The sequence below is a fragment of the Dicentrarchus labrax genome, unplaced genomic scaffold, assembly GCF_905237075.1.
Source record: "Dicentrarchus labrax unplaced genomic scaffold, dlabrax2021, whole genome shotgun sequence".
In the NCBI taxonomy this organism is placed as follows: domain Eukaryota; kingdom Metazoa; phylum Chordata; class Actinopteri; family Moronidae; genus Dicentrarchus; species Dicentrarchus labrax.
In genome coordinates, this window is record NW_026136710.1 from 7,728,652 (window position 1) to 7,748,882 (window position 20,231).

Below are 20,231 nucleotides of genomic sequence, written 5' to 3' on the forward strand. Positions count from 1 at the left end.
AGAAAAGAGTAATTCATGACTTTGCAGTGTGGAAACTGACTGATTTCAGTCATTCAGCAGCAAAGCAATTAAAGTCCAACGAACGAATCAGACATGGTTGAAAACGATGACTGAAAACAACGTTCAGACTTTAGTCCATTTTATTGAATTACTAGACAGTGATCCATAATTGCTTTGCACATCCTCAATACACCACAGTAGAAGACGCACGTGTAAGAGGACTATCGGTTATCTATGAAGGGACATGCACTGATGCACAAACACATGCATGCGTGTCCACACACACAAACAAAGAGAAGATTTTGTGCTTTACATAAATCCCAACTTTATTTTCTTCTGAGGTTTCTTCCTGATGATGCAGGAGAAGATAAGGATGATTCCCGGTTTACCTTTTTGTATTTGACAGAAACAGACTGAAAACACACACAGACACAGATATTTGCAGAGCTAAAAAGACATGCTCTCACATTGCACTGATAACTTGATTTCATATTTAACTAATTCCTCCTTGGTTTCAGATAGACTATAAAGTTAGAATATTTATTTGTAGATTTATTTTCTAGTTAGAACAAGTGTTAAGACAGAGGATTGGGTTGCTTAAATGCAATAGTTGGTCATCATCTATGGCACAAGGATTTTTTGGCTAAAACCATGTGCTTTTATTGTAGATTGCTGACACACACGGTGCTTCTTTATCTGAAATACTGAGAGTGTGTGACCAGTAAAGGGTGATATTATTGCTTCACTGCTTCTCATGCACACAACTACAACACTATAGACTCTACAAATGGATTTGCGCAGTGCACTGTCTGGTGTGTAATTGCATTTCCTACCCTACCGTGAACAATGATGCTACTCTGTAAGTGCTGCGAAGCATCACACTTGACTATATAGCTCTCTGGATTGCAGGTTTAAGGTACAGTAGATGCTACAGCAGCCATAAAGAATGAGGTCTAACTCTGAGTGTTAACAGGTACTATTATAAGTTGTGTTTTCATATTAAACCCCAGTGTCTAATTGACAAACACTGACACACACACACACACACATACACACACACATACACACAAAAAAACACACACACACACACACACACACACGCACACACTAGCTTAACAAGCCTTTGCCTTTGTTTTCCAGCTTCACTCATAAAATACAACAGTGACTTCTGAACATTGAGGTGACCCGTCCCTTTAGGATGTTTGGGTTTAAGAGCTGCTGGCACTGGCTTCGTCTGGTCTGCTAGAAAGGCGAAAGAACAAAGCAGACTTTAAAGATGCGTATGTTTATGTATGGGTGACAGACTGCTGACACAAGGCCGTTTCTCTTCCATGTGTGAACTTAAACATCTAAGAGGACTTACTCTGTTCTGCCTGCTGCTGTTGGCTCCGGTCCATACAGAAAACTATTCATTCTTGAACGAAAGAATAAAGTGGAGTGGTTGTTAGAGGAGAATGTATTGTTGTAACATGCTGGTATTTTGTAGATTTGAAGACACATGCAACTCTGACACAATTAGTCAGACAGATTTAAAGTGTGTGAATTCTACAGTTTCATTCCTGCATTTATTATCAGTGTAATAGATCACTCGGTAATAAGGACTGGCTCATTTATTTTCCTGTAATGATAAATGAGATAAAGAGATGCATTTAGCATCTTTAGCAACTTTTTTTTCTGTCTCCTTCCTGTAATTGCAACCCTAGCCAAATCCAATTGGTCCTCATCCAGCAGAAGAGTCCCTGTGATCTAAAAGTGAGCCATCTGATAAATGAGCACTCCAGCCAAGGATAAAACTGAGGCAGGGGCCACTGCCTCCGCAGAGGGAAGTAATGAGAGGCAGGAGAGTCGATGCTTACTTTGAGTTCTCTGCTGCTTCCTTCAGTTCCTTGTCAAGTCTAGAGGTGAGAGTTCAAATGACAAGATGAATATAAAGTCATTTAAAAAGACAACTCAGACTTGGGGGAGGGAGGAGGGGGTGGTGCATCGTTTGGCGGCTTCGAGGGACTCACCTAATGATGCACTCTGGGATCTGGATGCAGTCCATGGGGATGAGTTCCTGCAGCTCGTCCAAACTGGTCACATACTTAATCTTACTGCTGAACTTGGTGCTGTGACAAGAGCAACATGTACACACACACACACACACACAAACACAAACACAAACACACAAACACATTAAAACAGGTACAAGTGACAGCACAGTGAAAGTAACTGGCTTGGCATCAGGGGAACAAAATCATAGACTGGTTTTCTTTCAGAAGTGAAACTACACTAGTTTAAATTTGCTACAGTAGACCAAGGTACATGTAAACAAGACTAAGAGTTTACAGCCATGCTAGCGGCTCTGTGAGGCCACAGCAATGCTTTGAGCAGAATGCTAACGTCAGCATGCTAAGATAGTGACAGTGACAATGCTGATACGCTGATGTGCAGCAGATATAATGCTTAGTTTAGCGCGTTATTATACTAACATTTGCCAATTAAACACAAACACAAAGTACAGCTGAAGCAGATAAAATTGATGATGCCGCAGAGGAAAAGTCACAGGATCACCAAAGTTATTAAAATTCATCTTGAGGGGGAATGTGAATTTCTGAACCAAATTTTATGGTAATCCATCCAATGGTTGTTCAAATATTTCACTAAAAACCAAAAATGTCAACCTCATAACTGTGCTGGAGGAAAACCCGGGGGGATCAACGTCATTAAGATGTCTAGGAACTAGTGCGTAATTGCTTGCATGGCAAATAAAATGGGATCATTCTTACCTGATGAAGGGCTTGGTAATAGCGAGAACGGTCCTGATAAACCATGATGGATGGAGAATAATGAAGGATTTCAAATTCTTCCTGAGCCTAAACACAACACAAGATATCACATTAGGCAAGTTTATGTCTCATGTTGTAGCTCATTTTCACATTCATTCAAATGTTTTGAGTCATGCAATGCTACTGTTGTCTCTCACAAAATCACCAAATAACAGTGTTATCACACAACAGGTGTAAGTGAACGGAACAAACCTTCTGTCAATCATCTGATAGCATTTCTTCAGCCAGCCAAGGCCAGGCATTCTTCTGTGGGGTGTGGCTCCGTTCAGGTACACGATCATGTAGTCCTCTGCCACCATCAGCTCCAGTGTGCTGATCACATACCTGAAGATAAACACGCACATACGCACACACATAGTTAAATACTTAAAATGCTCTTGACTTTGACTTCTGTAGAATTACCAAATATATGTTTTTTCTGGACTAACACAAGAGTGACCCAATTTGATGCAGAAATTGCACAATGGACTATAAGCCAAAATTCAACAAGATAAAAAAAAGTCTGCAGCCATGTTAGTGCTTTACTGTACTCAATTCTAACATCAGCATGCTGACATGCTCACAATAACAATGGTAACATGCTAATGTTTAGCAAGTACAATGTTTACCATGTTCACCAGCTATTATCATGCTAAAATGTGCTAATTAGCACCAAACACAATGTCATTAGGTATTTGGTCATAAATAACGGATAAGTTAGATTTGTGACCAGAATTATTATAATTTATCCTCAAGGGGGCATGAATGTCTTTTCCACATTGTATGGCAATCCCTCAAGTAGTCATTCAGATAAGATAAGATAACATAAGATAACACTTGACTGTATGTTCACAAGGAAATTTAACTTGCATCAAATGCTCCAGAAGTCCGTTTTTGGAGCAAGCATATGGGTCGCCAGTTTAGTGGCGTCATCATGTCCAAAGCATGAATGTCAGCCTCATCCTGGTGCTACAGGAAAAGTCAAGGGGATCACCAAAGTCACTAGGATTCATCCTCGGGGGACCATGAATGTCTGTGGATCCATCTGTTGTTAATATATTTTAGTGACTAATATGACAAAACCATTAGATCAACTTCCTTGTAGCCCTTATTCTGTACATAATATAATTACCCAAACATAAATATGACATCAAAACTAAGAACTAACAACATCATTCTGCTTACAAAAACTCAGCTACCGTATCGGCCATGTGTTTCAGTTGGCTATATTCCAGATATCAAAAGAAGAAGAAAAAAAAGGCACTGAGGTCTGTAACATCACATTTGTCAATCTGGTTTAATGCAAGAGCAAGAAATGCAGAACCATGTTTTGTGGATCTGAGTGCCAACAAATATGAGGAAAATAAATAGAAATGGAGAAAAAAATTGCTGCATTTAAAAAAAATCTCTCCTCTGATGTCAGCTACGAGAAATTGGTACAAATGTTGCTTCATGGACAAGCTGTTTTGCTTTAAATTCCCCCCGTTCTCTGCATCCATCTCAGCAGCTCAATCAGACCTTTCTAAAATCCAATACTCTGATTCAAACCAAAATAAACTGTTATCTCTCTTTCTCATTTCTCTCCTCAACCCCCCTCCCCCTCTTCTCCTCCGTCCACAGGGAACTTTGTCGCCTCCTTTGAAAATAAAGTTGACAATATTCTCAGCTCACATAGTCCTTCTAGTTTCCTCAATAACTCCTCTAACTTCAATGACTTTGGGCTCAGCCTGACTCTCCTCTCCTCCGGATCCAATGTCATTCTCCAGCTTAGACATCCACACTACTGGTCCACTCTGTTTCGTGACTATTGTGATCATCTCCCACTGACATCAAGCTGCATACGATTGACCACCCAGCTATAGTTAACTCCTGCTCGCAAGGATTCAGACCTCAAGCCATCTGGCATCAGAAACTGCAGACGCTACGGTTTACCTCCTTTCATTTCTATCCAAAACTCTCAGATATGCCAGCTTACTCAATATCTTTCACAGAACAGCCTGTGGGATCCCAATCACACTGTCCAAGCATGAAATGCAACTGTGCCAACACAACAGTGAAGACATCAACATGGGATGTCTCGGCACACAAGCTAGACTATGACTTTATTTCTATTGCTTCAGTTAGGGAGGTTAGGTAGCATCTTTGACTGAGTATTATTTGAGAATAAAATGCAAGTAAATTACTGGTTAAAAGTGTGTTATTGCAGAATTATACTCACAGGAAGAGGTTCTCCATTATTTCATGGTAGTCCTCTCTGTCACTGTCTGGCAGGAAGCAGGCTGCAAATACGATGATGGCATTCACTCCATTGCTATAGTAGCCTAAAAAACACATAATAATAATAATAATAATAAGAGTTAACTTGACCTTGTTCCATTGTTGGTGAGAGCTTAGCCTTAATTAGCATAGTTTTCATAATTTGATTGCTCCCTTATTTTCCTCTTTTTTGTTCAGCTTATCTGCCAATCTGTGTCTCCTTTGTCTGACTGTCTCTCTTCCTGTTTCCACTCACTACTTTTCATATTAATGTAATTTCCTTTTATTCACCAACCCATTCATCACCAGATTTGGTGTCACTCAGACAGAGGGTCTTTTATCTAAATGACAGAGCTTGTGATACTGACTGTTCAGTGACAGACGTCTCTGTTTCCAGTGGGACGGCTGTGTTTCACTTAAGCCCGCAACACAGTGGGAAGAAAATGCACTACCTGATATAGTTAGGGGTCTGATTTCCACCAATAATGGTAATATGGTCAGTGCTTATATAAGACACAGGCTTACCAGGGTGCAAGCCCATAGCCTTGGGGTTTTAGAGGGCCCCACAAAGAGGAACTAGAGAGAGATGGGGCCCCTGCCTGTGAAACCAATATGGTGTGGATCGATGTCTGGCCTCATTTTAAGACCTGGTCCACCAGCAGTCTTAATGCGGCTATAGATGGGTGACAAATTAAGGGAAGAATTAGCATTAACTGTTTTCGTAGGGACTGGGCTACCACGAGAAAAGAGATATTCCTTCATTCGGTCTTTTGTAGAGCTGAAATGTTTGTCGATTAATCAATTAGTCAAGTGACAGAAAAAAAAACAGCAATTATTTAAATAATTGACAAATTTTTTGTCAAACAAAAGTGAAAATGTCGATTTTCACTTTTTATTTGTGTTTTGTGGTAGTAAACTGAATACCTTTGGGTTTTAGAAGGTTAGTTGGACAAAAGACTTCTAAAACTTCTCCTTGGTTAACTAATCGGTTAACCAAGAAAGTTATTCTTTGATAATGAAAATTTCTGGTTTTCCCTTTAATTCAACACTTGCCTATATACAAGAGAGCTGTTTTGGACAGCAGCCGCCACCCTTCATTAAACACACAGGGCATATTATTGTCAAGTGGCCACTTTCCCAATTTTCAACCGGAATCCTATTCTAGTGTGAAGAGGATGTGAAAATTGGACATAAACATTTCCACTGTGTTTTGTTGTTGGAGAGTTTCCTCTCTGATGGCCACTGGATGATGTAAAACTCATCAGCTGGCTTCAACTACAGACTGTGTTTTCTCATTTTTGGTTGGCCCAGCTCCAAGGGAAGTTGAGTCATTTCCAAAATGAGACATAATTCTGCCACCTCATAAGCTGAGAGGTGGCAGAAGCCAGCTCAAAAACAATAGGTCACCAAAGATTATGACTTTTATGATATGGTGTTACACCTGCAATCAGATATTCAGGCCAAAAAGAACTGAAACGGAAACCTGGAAAATGGTACAATACAAAGAATAAGAATCCCCATATAAATTCTGCTAAAAAGATGCTGTTAGTTTTGGATTTCTTTCAAATTGGTTGTTTGTTTGTATTTATCTTTGTGCCAGCATCACTAATGTGATTAACAGAATGCAGAATTTGCAATGAATACTGGATATTGTCTGAAGTGTATTAAAGGATAGGTTCCCATTTTTTCAAGTCTATCTTAAAATAACACTCACATGCCCATTTGTATGGTGCAACAGTTTTTGTTGGCTGCAATTGTTCCATCTGTTTACCGGATGAAAATAAATCCCTTTCTAAAACAATTAGCGTAACATAAGAAATGGAGGACACAATTCACAGTCGTCATTCAATGCAAAATACACTCCAAAGTTCAGCTGAAGCTAATATGAGGCTGTCTTTATAGTACAGAGTATTTACAACCAATTATAGTGAAATTGTAGTAACAACAATGTTAGCATAGCAAAAATAATATGTAGTATGCTATGTAAGTAGTTGCATTAACAATGCACTAACCTGATGCCTTATAATAAATGTTATAATTTGAAATTTTATTTGAAGAAATTATAACTTGAACCGAGAGAAGAAAATCATCTGTAAATAAAACAGGATTCAAGCATTTTTCTAACTGAAATGCAAACGAGGGGGAGGGAGTTTTTTTTTTTGCCGTGAGTTGTGTCTGCAGGTCGTCTTCTCAGGATGCAGCAGCAACCTTACTCCAAAAAAGATATTCCAGCCTGTATGTTTCCACAGTGCACAGTAATACTGAAGGCACCTCAGATGAGCATTAAACCACTTTCATTAATTTGTTTTTCAGTTTTTCATTAAAAGTTTTTTCCATTTGAATTTTAGTGGCTGAATAGTAAGAGGACACAGTTTCAGGAGATTTTAATGAAAGACTCAAATATGATTCTGAAAATACCCAGTGGATATTAAGACTTTACATTGGGCATGTGAGTGTGTGACTGATAGCATTAGAGACAGACTTGAAAAAATGTAAACCCTAGCTGGATTTGATAATGTTGAAGATGGACATAACATCCATAGTTATGATGCTAAAACGGCTCTTTAATAGTCACCTCCATGGGAGATGACTCTCATGTAGGGCTCAATGATCTTCATGTTGATGCGGTGCTCCTGCTCCCCAATGATGACCGTTCTCCATAGCTTGCCGTCCTGGCGCTCCTCCTCAGCGCTGTACGTCGGGATTGGATCATAAGGTTCACTTGTCCCACTCCTATTGGCAGCATTGGGGTCTGATATGAGAAAATACCAAATACTGTGTTACAGGCCTTTTTCACAGCAGTCATTTTTAGAGTTGTCATAGGAATTATACCCTAAAACAAACTAACATCAGTTATATGGTTTTAAAATAATCCTCACAGCATTCACAGGCTGCTCCAGCTCTGCTATCGAAGGGATAGATACAGGAAATCTTTCCTGCCACATGCCAACACACTGTACAATAACAGCTAAAACTCTGGTCATAACAATACAGCATCCAAGCACCTTATATGTTTTTACATAATCTGTTCACTGCACCTTATATTTTTACTTTGCACTACAATTATACCGCTTATTTATAAATTTTTATAAATTTTTTATATTGCATTTTATATTGCCTTGATATGTCTAGGTTGTTCTATCTATCTATCTATCTGTCTGTCTGTCTATCTTAAAGTTAAATTTTTACTATGAGTGTTATGTTACAAAATTAGAGACAAACCAGGAATTTCAGAATTTGCACTCTTTTTGTTATAAACTGTATACTGAACCATTTTGGTACATCTTGCCTCCTTTAGGTCCATGATGATTCAGGATCATGGTCAAACTGCCATTTCTTATATTCTGAATGACCCACCTTCCCAGTCCATTTCATGGTCCGTGTAGTCGAAGTAATCCCCCTCATCTGGAGTGTCGAGGTCGTCGACGTTAATGTCAAGATCATCTGGCGTCTCCCCCAAGTCATCTTCGCTCTGGTCCAGTGAGAGGCTGATACGAGGGGCAGATAGCTTTTTTCGTTGGGTGGGACCTCCTTGCAGGGGTAGAGAGGTAGGTGGAACTGCAGAAAATAGTATATAAAAATTGTTATTCAATTGGGTCATGGCGGTCTTTTGGACATCAAAAACGATTTCTTTTACTTTTGAATAACTGTTGACTGATGACTCATGCTCACCTGGTCTGCCTTCGCCCCCCTCAGAGTTCATTTTACTCTCTGATGCCAGGTCCATCCCCAGGAGGACCTACAAGAAGATACTCACAGTTATTAAATTGATTCTTATGATGCAACTTGAAACCTGGAGAGTTTCCAGACTCTTGTGTAATGCATCGCCTGTGATTCCTCTACATTTAATGATTTGCAAACAAGAACATCCATTTGAGTTTTGAGTGAGATAGTTGTTAAATTAAAGTAGCAATTCATGGCAAACTTCAAAGCTAGCAGCAGTGCAATGTAATTAAGTGCTCACTCAGTATACTGAAGTACAAATTTGAGGTACTTAACACAAGTATTTACATTTTACATTCATTGCTACAGATTATACTTCCAACAGTAAGCCTATATACAGTAGTTCAAATTATTATCATTAATTAATCATTATTATTATTATTATTAGCTTAATTTTCTTTTGCTGGGATGCACTACCTGGGACTGGTTAGGTGTGTGTGTGTGTGTGTGTGTGTGTGTGTGTGTGTGTGTGTGTGTGTGTGTGTGTGTGTGTTTCAAGTCACTTCTACCTTGCTCTCAATAAAAAGAAGTTAAAAAAGTAACAGCAATCCAATAATATAACTTATAATAATATAACACTCACATAGAGCCATTTTCTGCATTGAGTACTTTTAACATTCGATAAGTACGTTTTGCTAATACTCACATATATTTTACTTAAGTTACATTTTCAATGCAGGACATTTACTAGGAGTATTAGCTTATTCCAAATATATTTGTATCAGTATATACAGTATGTTGGCTGATGTCAAGAAATGTCAGTACAGAAACTAAATGAACTAAGTTTGAGGTAATTTAGATACGGTGTCATATCATTTTGCCCTTAAAGCATTGACAAGTTTATTTTACTGCATAATGTCCCACTTAGTATGAATCCTCATACAAATCTGTATCAACATTGTTGTTTATCGTTAATGTTTATGATGGAAAATTACTATCTCAATCAGATTCCTCAAAAATCAAGTATCGATCAGGCTATATTTTTATAAAGCATAAGTACAAGAAGCCCCTAGGATGTGTTAACAAACGGTATATTAATTTTACTTAATTAATGCCTGTATTTTAATCTGATTTACAAACACATTTCCACTGTTATTAGAGAACAGGGGGCATAAAGACAAGAGTAGTGAAGTGGTAAAGGGAGAAAGTAAGGGGGAGGGATGAGGGAAATCACAAAGATTTTGAGGTTAAAGGTCATCTTCCCCTGTGAATAATCCCTTCCATTCAAAGTGGAGGAGGGGGGAGGATGCTGAGGGGTGAAAGGAGGGGGGAGGAGCAGGGCTTGTTACATCATGACAAGCTATTTCCCCTCCTCGCTGTCTTTTTCTAGTGCTGATTCAAAGCGAATGACTGCACGCTCGCATGAGCACAGATTGGGCAGAGATGCAAATTCACCCTGAGTCACGTGCGCTCATTCGCATGAAAAAGAAACATCCTTGTTCCTCCTCGGCAAACTCTGCCAGGAACGAGGAAGATGTTATTGCATTACAACAGAAACAGAAAGCTGAATGGTATATTCCTGTAGAGTGGAGATGGCTGCCATGATGACGATCCACAGAAATATGTACAGTATGTGCACACATAGTAGATAATATCTCATACACACAGAGATTACAAACATACAATGACACACACTCCTACTGCACTGCAGAATAACAAAATCATCATCAGCTGTAATGTGCATCCTCCATGGAGGATGCTGAGCTCCTTTACTTCCACAGCACAGCACAGGACCACAGTGCTGATGACAGCAGCCCCTCCCTCCCTCTCGCTTCCTGTCTGCTGGCTGGGAGAAAAAAAAAAACAAGAACATATCCCTCTTTCTCTTCTTTTTATCTCCACAGAATAAAAGCCATCTACTCACCACTGCTGGGGCTCGGGAATCTCTGTCCTCTTGCGTCTCAGAGCATGGATGTACTTCCAAGTTCCCTGCCTATTTCCTGCTCCCAGCCTTCTCGGTGGAGATGCTCAGCTTACAAACAGCTCACAGCTTCCACCATTTTGTGGTCACATGATCTGGGCCATTACCAAATAAGGGCGATCACCTGCTATAACAGCTCTCTGCACAGCAGCTTCCTCAGGCAGTGCAACTGAATGGGGCAATAGGAGGTTGCGTTTGTGTGTCATTATTTTCCTCGACTGGAGGGGATAAACTCTGTGTGTTTGCGTAGCTGCCGTTGTGTTATTACTACCCGTGAGGAATGTGGGACTGCCATTAATGCCTGACAGTAGATTTGTGAGCCTGGCTGTGCAGCTACAACATTCTATCACCCCTCAGGGTAAAAAAAAGGCAATAGCAATCAGAAACGAGAACATTGTCAGCTTCATGTGCTGATAATATTCACACACTTTACCACATGCTGGTAAGAAAATAGTGACTGATCCAAAGCAAATATCTGATGCTTACCATTCCCCTGTCTATAAGGCAACTTCAAATGTGTCCTTTATATCCTGCATTAGCACTGAACTTTTAAACCCTTAAACAAGCAAACTTTAACCACAAAGCAGATAAAATCAATAGTACCTAGACAGTCTCTCCTTCCGTGTGGAAACACGCATTGTTCTCTCCACAGGTCTAACCTCGCTGAGTGCCTCTTTTCACTTACCACTGTTCAGTCCCAACAGGTCGACAGGAAGACAGTCCAGCCTGTTAGACCTGTGCACATTCTTGACAAGTGTTTAGTACAAAGGTTGCTTCCACAGCATGCCAATCAATGTGACTACGCCTGGAGGCGCCCAAATACAGCATTGGGTTAATCAGTGCCATGCAAATGCAGTCATATATCATAAGATGGATCATACATTTCTGTGAGGAAACCTCTGTTTTTTTTCTCGTATACATATTTTTAATGTCAAAAGATGTGACGAGACAGATAAGGAACAGCGCAGAATCCAGTTTGTTTAAAAACACATATTACATGTAGCTTTAATGTCTATATTTTAAAGTTAGTATAGATTAGTTTGGAAAAAATAATAATTGTTTCATAGGTGACATGGTTGTTGTTGCACACATAAAGACATTAGGATGAATATAAACAAAGGCACTGTAGTTCCCTGCAGGCTATTCTTTTATTTCCTCCTACCAGAGCTGTGAAGCAGGGTGGGTTGCAGTGTAAGTAGATAAGACTTTGTCCAACCAGTTTGACACCATTTACAATTTTATCATGTCTGTCAAACGGTATTGGTACAATAGGACAGTTCAGTACAATAATTAATTGACATTGCAGTTGTTTCTCTCCTGTAGCAATAGAACATATTTTTTTATGAACTGTGTTCTGTGTTTATGAAATGGCACATACTGTCTGTGTTTTACAGTGCTGAGATAAATGTGCCTTACCTGACACTGCTGTCTGATTGCCTCTCTTTGATGTTTTTGAACAAGTTGCAATCGTCAGCACACAACAGATAAAATGTCCATAAAGTGTTACAACATGCGACTGTATAACCAGGTGTCTTGTTCCTAAACGTGAAACCATCTCTTTGTCCTACAACCTCCTTATTCGAGGTTGAAGTTATGAAGGTTATCGACGAAGAGTGTGTCTTTGACGGCTTTGAAGACAACCCGGATGTTCTCCGTGTCTGTCGCACAGGTGAAGTGTGTGTACAGGGGTTTATGACGCTCGCCGTGCTGCTCCTTGTACATTTGCAAGATGAACTTTCTCGCAGATTCTGCATCACGCTCAGGCCCTATGGAAGCGAAAGTTGTCTAAATCAGAGAGAATCTGTGTATGTCGAGGAAATTCAATTCTGAGAGATCACTTTAAGACATGCTATGTCCAAAATCACACCCATGTTCACTCATTCACTTCTCCCAGTATAATATAGACAGAATAGTATACTATAAGGAGCAGTAGAGAAATTTCAGACGATTGTTAGCAGAAAGTAGTGTACATGCCATACACAATGCCACTTTCATTGCATTGTGATAATCGATTAATCTGCAGATTATATTCTCAATTAATTGTTTAATGTACAAAATATAAACAAATTGCCAAGATAATGTATTCAAATCTCTTATTTCACTTAAATCACTGACTAACAGTCCATAACAAGAGCATATTCAGTCCATAATGATGTAATACAGACAGAAGCAGCAAATCATCACAATGGAACAGCGGGAATGAGTGAATGACAGAAACAATCAACAATTATCAAAGTAGTTGATTACTAATATATTAACTATTTTAAACAGAAATTGAAATAAAATGTCAGACTGTAAATATGGCACACTAAATAGTAAGTAGGAAGCGATTTTGGACGCAGCTATGAATGCTGTTTCAACAGCAAAAAGAAGTTGCTTTACCAGAGTAGCCCGGGAAGTAGGTTGCCAAATGAGACTGTGCAATCTTGTCCTCTAGCAAGTCTGTTTTGTTCAGGAAGAGGATGGTGGAGGACTCTTGGAACCAGCTGTACGAGAGGATGGTCCTGAACAAGGCGAGGCTCTCTCTCAGACGATTCTGAAGAAGGAGGTGAGAATAATCTTAGACAAAGGACTAATGTACGGAAATAATGGAAAAAATACTGAGAGCGAACACAGTATAGCCATGGCACAAGAGATCAAAGGCTTTTAACCTTACATCATTCTCACTCTCGTAAAGGACTTGATCGTACTCGCTGAGGGCCGCCAGAAATATGATGGAGGTGACATTCTCAAAACAGTGAATCCATTTCCTCCTCTCTGAACGCTGACCACCCACATCCACCATCCTAGAGACACATTACCATTTATTGAAGTAAATATAAAGGTTCACGGACTGTTAAAGGAACAATCGGTAGTTTGAGAAATATACTTTCTTGCCGAGAGTTAGACGAGAAGATGCTAAATATGGAGCTAAAGATTAGCTTTGCATTAATACTGGAAAAGAACATTCAAAAATCTAAAGTTCCCTAATTCATGTTATAGCTCATTCTTTGTCAATTCAGACACAAACAGAAAGGTACAAATTTACTGGGTATACAGCAACTCCCCCCAAAAATCACAAGTTGAAGTTTTAAATTTTTTCCTATGTACAAAAAAGAATCCGGAGATATAATGTGTTAGAGAGATAGTAAACTTTAGAGGTTTTCCAGTCAGTTGGTGCTAAGCTAAAGCTAATCACCTGTTGACTGTAGCTTCATATCTACTGGACGGACATGAGAGTGGCATCTTTCTTCTCATCCAACTCTTGGCAAAAAAGCAAATGAGTGTATATTTTTAAAAAAATCATGAGAAATCTAGAAGGAAATATATATATATATATAAGCAAAATACTCTACCTGAAGATAACCTTTGAAAGGTCAAAGGGGTACTCTATGATGCCCGTGGTGGGGACCCTGACCCTCAAGATGTCCTGCAGGGTGGGGATGTATGACGGGGCTTTGATTCTGTCCATGTCGCTCAGGTAACTGAGAAGTTAACAACAGTGCATCCATTTTAATATTCTGACACAAACCTGACTGGATAAGAGGGAATGTCATACAGCAATTTGCACTTGTTATATGCATATTATGTTTTATGAGTATTAATCCACTCTATTCTTTCCACACAGCAAAAGCTTTGGTTTTCTGGCAGAGCTTTGGGTTTATGTTAATATGAAATATATAAAAGTCTTACTATTTGGCAGAGTCAGATAACTGGAATTCCCTCCTGCGGTCGTAGCACCTTTGAACACCGTGATCATTCCACACTCGCTTAATGGCGTCTGCCTGCCAAGCCTCCAAAGTGGACACCTGGTCTGCGTCCACTTGGCTCAGTTTCTCTGCGTGGCTCTGACACACAAAACATCCACAGGGGATTTTTCTAAACAAAAACTTTCAATCTTTGACTGACTTATTAATAGATCATTAGGAGGATGGGGAATGGAAACAGAATGTCACCTAGAAGTAGCTGGATTTTCAACTCGAGTAAGTAAAAAGAAATCGATTCATTTTCAGCCATGTGTCGCTCTATGGATGCCTATATCAGTCTGTTGGTCAGTCAGTCCACCACACTGGCCAGACTGAAATATCTTAACAACTATTGGATCAGTGACTATTAAATTTTATATAGTCATTCACAATCCGATGAATCCTAATGATTTTGGTGATCCCCTGGCTTATCATTATAAAGCCACAATGAGGTTCACATTTGTAGTTTTGAGAAAAATGTACTACTTTTTCCCTATAGAACCATCATCAGGTCAAATGTTTAATTTGTCTAATACTTTGGTTTGTGACCAACAAAACACATGACATTCCCATCCTCCTCAGCTGTACGTTATGTTTAATGCTAATTAGCAGATGAACTTGCTAAACACATGTGACACACTGAGCTTTAGCAAATGCTGCACAAGACATTTCTCACAATGTTCTGGTCATCGATGTAGTCAATCTCTAGAGTCCGCATGGCGTGGATCAGCGCCTGGATGGCTGTGACGATGTTCTGAAACACCAGCCGGGTGAAACCTTTCCTGTCAGCTTCACTGTATCCGGTGCCATGGATGATCCTCATCTGTTTGATGAAAGTACTCTTCCCACTTTCACCAGTCCCTAGGCAAATGAGATGAATGAGACATGAGAAATGGAATAAGATCAAAGCAATGACAGAAGTAGGACCAAAAAATTCATCAGTCAGTTGTAGCTAAACAGGATTTCAGCAACAAAACAACAAAAAAGGATGCATCCTTAAGGATGAAAGAGTATAAGAATATAATAAAGTAAAATGTTTTACAGGTTATTGTAGTTTTTTCCAAGCTATATATGTATGTTTAATTTATTGGGTGCATATATAGACCTACTTGGTTTCTTCAGGTGTATGCAAGTTGCTAACCTTTCATTTGATTCCATAAAACACAGTATTACTACTATACCCAATAATGTTATTACTCAGATATAACAGTATACAAGTATACAGTTATATCACTATACAAAAGAATACATAAACAGACAAACAGACAACATAAACTATATAAATTCAAAATATTAATGATTGAATAATTCAAAATATATGTTTGTATTGTATTTAAGTGTATTACTTCTCCAAGTGTTACATACTTTACTTTGTTAGGGGACACTAAAGGGTTTGTGTTTGGTCCATGCAAACCTATGTGTCTATTAAAACAATGTGCCCTTGAGTGAAACAGTGAACGGCTTCCTGCCCTCTGGTTGTAAATTACTCTTGATAAGAGTGTCAGCTAAGCATCTAAAATGCCTAAAATGTTAACCATTAGTCTGACCTTTACAGGACGATATTCCAGTCTCCAAACAGCCAAACTCAAGTTGAAGTTTAAAGCTCATGTGTAATGTATTGTTTCCAACATAACTAACAGTCAAGCTTTTATAAGTGGGCTGTTTTGATAGTTCTGGGGAAAAAAACATGCCTCATCTGAGTTATTATGAGCTGTAATGTATTTAATTTGACTGGTGTTTACACATTGTTGTGGTTATCAAAATGTTGCTCTGCATTGTACGACACATTTATTCTCTTGTTTATCTTCTGCACTATTTGGCATATGCACTTTGGACAATTTAGAGAAAAACAACAAATCAACAAAACAAAACAATAAGAAAACTGCCTGCATGTACTGTATCGACCCAACATGGCTTTCACAATAAAGCATTATTATTACAGACTTGTGAGAAAACAATCTAACTAAGCAACAGCACATAAAACCTCAATACACACGTCTAGTCTTATGAAAGCAATCTAGTTTGATTTGAAAGAAAAAATATATAAAATGTATTTTTTTCATTTAAGTGCTGATTCATCCGGGCTTCGCCAACTATTTGAAGAATGCAAAAGGTAACCGGAACTACTTTAAAAAACACATACCATAGCCTTGCTATCTATTGATCCACATACTTTTGTATTTTCTGTGTTTGTTGGCCTAATGAATTGGAGCCCAATGGCATTTGACTTCAGGGGGGCAACATTTTTTCAGTCAATTCAACCATGTAAGTTATGGCCATGGCTCATGGGAAGTCTATCTATTGGCCAGTCTACAATTTATAGCCTGTTTCAGAAATATCTGAAAACCTTTGGAGGATCATGGTCCCCAGAGGATGTTGTTTTTTTTTTTTTTGGTTTTGGTGAAATGTCTCAACAACTATTGAACTGATTGTCATGACATTTTGTACAGACATTCATGGTGCCCAGAGGTTGAATCCTACTGACTGTGGTGATCGTCCGATGTTTTTGGACTGACTACAACAACAAAAAATTGGGGAAATTGGTGAATATTATGGACGAAACCAAGTTATGATGAAGTCATTACACGCTTGTAAAATTTCATGAGAGCTGCTGTTTCTTTTTCTATGCTAACAATATTTTTGGGGCTTTTATTGCCTTTATTTGATAGTAGCAGCTGTAGAGAGACAGGAAGTATGGTGGAGTTAATTTCCAGTGAACCCCAGATGAGAAACACACTTTATTATTTGACAAATGACAGAAATTCTGAATGAGAGACTGAATTGAGTCACAAAAGTTTGCTAACAAAGGCTACACCCTGTGACACATGAATTTGTCTTTGTATGAGCTGATGCTAAACTTGTTAAACCTCAACCTGCTGACATTGTCATTGTGAACATATTACCATGCCAATGTTAGTATTTAGGATAAAACATCATTGTAAAAATTTTCCCTAAACTTTAGGCACAATTTTCCATTTTTTCCCAATTTTTCCATTTTTAAACTCTTAATCACAAAGCAACTCAATAAATCACAGCAACAACTGGATGAATGCAATAGGTTCTCCATTAAAAACAACATATTGTTGAACTCGTTCTATATATAAGAGTTCAACCTTGACACAATTGGCCCCTCATAAACACTTTCTAACATTTTATAACTTCAAGAGATAACAGTAATTGTATTCACCTGGGCTGTAACCATAAAGTGTCCATAAAGTCCATACCTATTATGATTATTTTGACTTTAACTTTAATTTATTTAATGTCCATTTATGAGTCTCAGAGAGTGAATATGTGATTGTTAATATTTGCCATTTATTCCCAGTCTCAGAGAGTGAACATGTCTCAGCACTCACCTAAAAGCAGCAGCTTCAGCTCCCGGTGAGAATCTCTTTTATCCCGACGAATTTGTCTCTCTATTTCTCTGTGTATCCTGAGTCTCTCCACTTCGTGAGCAGGCAGGCAGCACTCTTCCATTGTTGTGTACAAGGGGCTGATTTTTTTGGTTATTCTACACAGCTGGTGGGGATTAGTGAAAAGAAAAGGGTAATGATTTTTCTCAGACCTGCTAGGGAGACTTCTGTCCCGGAACAGGTGGGTTGGCGACTTTCAGCAGTCATTCTTCCTCATGCAGGATCCAGTTCAGGTGCATTCCACATTCCTGCTGTGCAGGGGAGGCGGGCCGATGGGCAGGCTCTGAGAGAAAAAGGCAATGTGAGTTTATGCAGACAGCTCCTGTGTATCTGCTTACAGGCTCCATACTCCCATGAGCCGCAGAATTTGAAACTTTATCACCACAATGAGTTGGAGTGCACTGGGGAAACATAATGGAGGACAGCCAGGTGAAAATATACCATCAACACCTCAGTTAATATGCATTTTAATGTACACCAGAAAACCACGCCATGGTAGGTCTTATAATTCCGCAATCACTTGACTTACATGCACATTATACATGAGATAATGAGATTAAAGGGGCACTCCAGCTATTTCTTATTGTACTTCCATATAGATGAGGAACTCGCAGGAGACAGATTTTTAAAAGAATGGTCAAAATTGAAGCAAGAGGCCAAGATATCCTGACTTTTAGTCCCTACTATGGGCAATCACTAAGTATAAGGCCAAGGCTAGTAGAGTACAATCATTTAAATACCTTGGGAAGGAGACAGACTCTTCCTTGTCTTCTTCCCAACACATGACTCGATGCCTCCACCTGATGAGGAACCTCAGGATCTTTAATGTTATGGCCATTTTAAAGGACCAATGTGTAGGATTTAGTGGCATCTAGTTAGGAAGTGGCAGATTGCAACTAACTGAACACCGCTCGTGTCTGTGTTTGACAACCTGGGAATGAGTACGGCCTGTGACGTGTGTAGGAGAATGTATGTTGGCCCTATCTACAACCAGTGTTCGTTTTGTCCATTCTGGGCTACTGTAGAAACATGAGGGTTCAACATGGCTGACTCCATGGAAGGCGACCTGCCGTGTTTGTAGATTAAAAAATGTCTCATTCTAAGGTAACAAAAACACAACAATTCTTATATTCAGGTGATTTCACTCTATTAAAAATATACCTATGAATATTATATTCCATTTCGGCCAATAGATCCCCCTAAATGTTACACACTGAGCCTTTAACAACCTGGATTACAGGACACTAACTGAATCTATATTGATCGTCAATATTTCATCCTGATACAACACCCTCACCACCAAACTCAAAACAAAGTTCTCCCACATAACTTATCAGACCAGAAAAAAAATTGCTTAACCCAAAACTCCCCTATCTGAACTGACCTCTCACCTCCTCCTGAAATATTCCAATTACTGCCTTCAAGCAGATGCCACAAAGTCCCTCTGGCCTGGAAAAACCTCTACAAAAAACTGTATTGTATATAAATGAAATAGGCACTATACTGTAAAACACTGTTCTTATAAATTGTTTCAAAAGCTTTAGTCGTAATTTATGTGTGCGTGTTTTTAAATGTGCATCTTTTATTGAGCCTTGTCAAAGAGAAGTTATCTTAAAGATCCAGAAAAACCTGATCCTACTCCCATCATGCATCTCAATATCGTCTTTCCTTTACACCCTCCCTGCATTGTAATTGCCTATTTTTCAAACTCTACACCTCCAGATGGTAACACAGGGTTTCTGTGAAGAATTTCAAGTCTCAAACTGAGATAACCCTGATGCTGTCACCATTATAGAACTGTTTGCACAATTTCAATATACAAAATAAACAGAAACACTTGTGTAGAATGCATTATGTGTTTGGCTCGGATGCAGAGGGATATTTTCAGGTTCAGGTTAAACCTTTATTGTCCCTCATGGGGGCATTTGATTTACAGTAAAAGTAAACAAACATACAAGGAGACATGGGGCATTATTCACAACTGTTACAGTGTACAGCATCTGTTTGAGGGGAAGATTTAGGGAAGATTTGGGTCTGGTGGAAGGGACCAACAGCCTCCTCACCCCTGCATCCATCCTTGCACACTACTAGTGCCATGTACTGCTGCCACATTACTGTCAGTGTCGGTCCTACTCCAAAATAAAGGCTCTTTGCCACACGATATATCCCTGTGTGGTGTACAACACTAAATATATGGACCTCTAACACAAGTTCTGCTGCAGCCTCTAGCCAGATGGATGTATCTAGGAGGATGATTTCAGGATCAACACTGCTCCAGAGGAGCCTATGGAGCAGCCAAGATGACAAACACATGAATGCTAAACCAACAGTGTGCTGGAATTGATTTGTAAACACAGACAAAGAATGGAAAAGTGAGCAGCAAACG

The 20,231-nt window shown here is 39.1% G+C and overlaps 2 protein-coding genes across 5 annotated transcripts; both read right to left on the reverse strand.

The window, feature by feature from the left end:
- Positions 1 to 122: 122 nt before the first annotated feature.
- prune2 (prune homolog 2 with BCH domain) lies at positions 123 to 11,484 on the reverse strand. 4 transcript variants are annotated; one of them, XM_051413482.1, is made up of 12 exons: positions 11,311 to 11,378; positions 10,651 to 10,876; positions 8,736 to 8,802; positions 8,421 to 8,621; positions 7,639 to 7,815; positions 5,026 to 5,128; positions 3,021 to 3,152; positions 2,769 to 2,855; positions 2,010 to 2,108; positions 1,857 to 1,895; positions 1,364 to 1,414; positions 123 to 1,242 (listed from the first exon to the last, which is right to left on the reverse strand). In XM_051413482.1, the coding sequence occupies exons 3-12, from the start codon at positions 8,788 to 8,790 to the stop codon at positions 1,209 to 1,211; spliced, it is 978 nt and encodes a 325-aa protein (XP_051269442.1). In that variant the 5' UTR covers positions 8,791 to 8,802; positions 10,651 to 10,876; positions 11,311 to 11,378; the 3' UTR covers positions 123 to 1,208. The 4 variants fall into 4 exon arrangements, with proteins under 4 accessions (XP_051269442.1, XP_051269443.1, XP_051269444.1 ...); XM_051413483.1 differs by lacking the exons at positions 10,651 to 10,876; positions 11,311 to 11,378 and adding an exon at positions 11,393 to 11,484; XM_051413484.1 differs by lacking the exon at positions 11,311 to 11,378 and having other exon boundaries at positions 123 to 1,239; positions 10,651 to 11,121.
- A 198-nt stretch (positions 11,485 to 11,682) lies between these two features.
- On the reverse strand, positions 11,683 to 18,073 carry LOC127370953 (guanine nucleotide-binding protein subunit alpha-14). Its single transcript, XM_051413480.1, has 7 exons — positions 17,789 to 18,073; positions 15,109 to 15,293; positions 14,380 to 14,534; positions 14,043 to 14,171; positions 13,364 to 13,493; positions 13,090 to 13,243; positions 11,683 to 12,473 (listed from the first exon to the last, which is right to left on the reverse strand). Exons 1-7 carry the CDS (start codon positions 17,907 to 17,909, stop codon positions 12,283 to 12,285), a joined length of 1,065 nt encoding a protein of 354 aa, XP_051269440.1. The 5' UTR covers positions 17,910 to 18,073; the 3' UTR covers positions 11,683 to 12,282.
- Between the last annotated feature and the right edge of the window lie 2,158 nt (positions 18,074 to 20,231).

Excerpts from the sequence above, each read along its gene's own strand:
- prune2 (XM_051413483.1), bottom strand. The coding sequence starts at position 8,790 with ATGGACCTGGCATCAGAGAGTAAAATGAACTCTGAGGGGGGCGAAGGC. Across the intron at positions 5,129-7,638 it reads GAGAGTCATCTCCCATGGAG|GCTACTATAGCAATGGAGTG; the intron begins GTGACTATTAAA and ends TGTGTTTTTTAG. Across the intron at positions 1,243-1,363 it reads ACAGCAGCAGGCAGAACAGA|CAGACCAGACGAAGCCAGTG; the intron begins GTAAGTCCTCTT and ends TCGCCTTTCTAG.
- LOC127370953 (XM_051413480.1), bottom strand. The coding sequence starts at position 17,909 with ATGGAAGAGTGCTGCCTGCCTGCTCACGAAGTGGAGAGACTCAGGATA. Across the intron at positions 15,294-17,788 it reads GCTGAAGCTGCTGCTTTTAG|GGACTGGTGAAAGTGGGAAG; the intron begins GTGAGTGCTGAG and ends TCATTTGCCTAG. Across the intron at positions 13,494-14,042 it reads CTTTCAAAGGTTATCTTCAG|GATGGTGGATGTGGGTGGTC; the intron begins GTAGAGTATTTT and ends ATGTGTCTCTAG.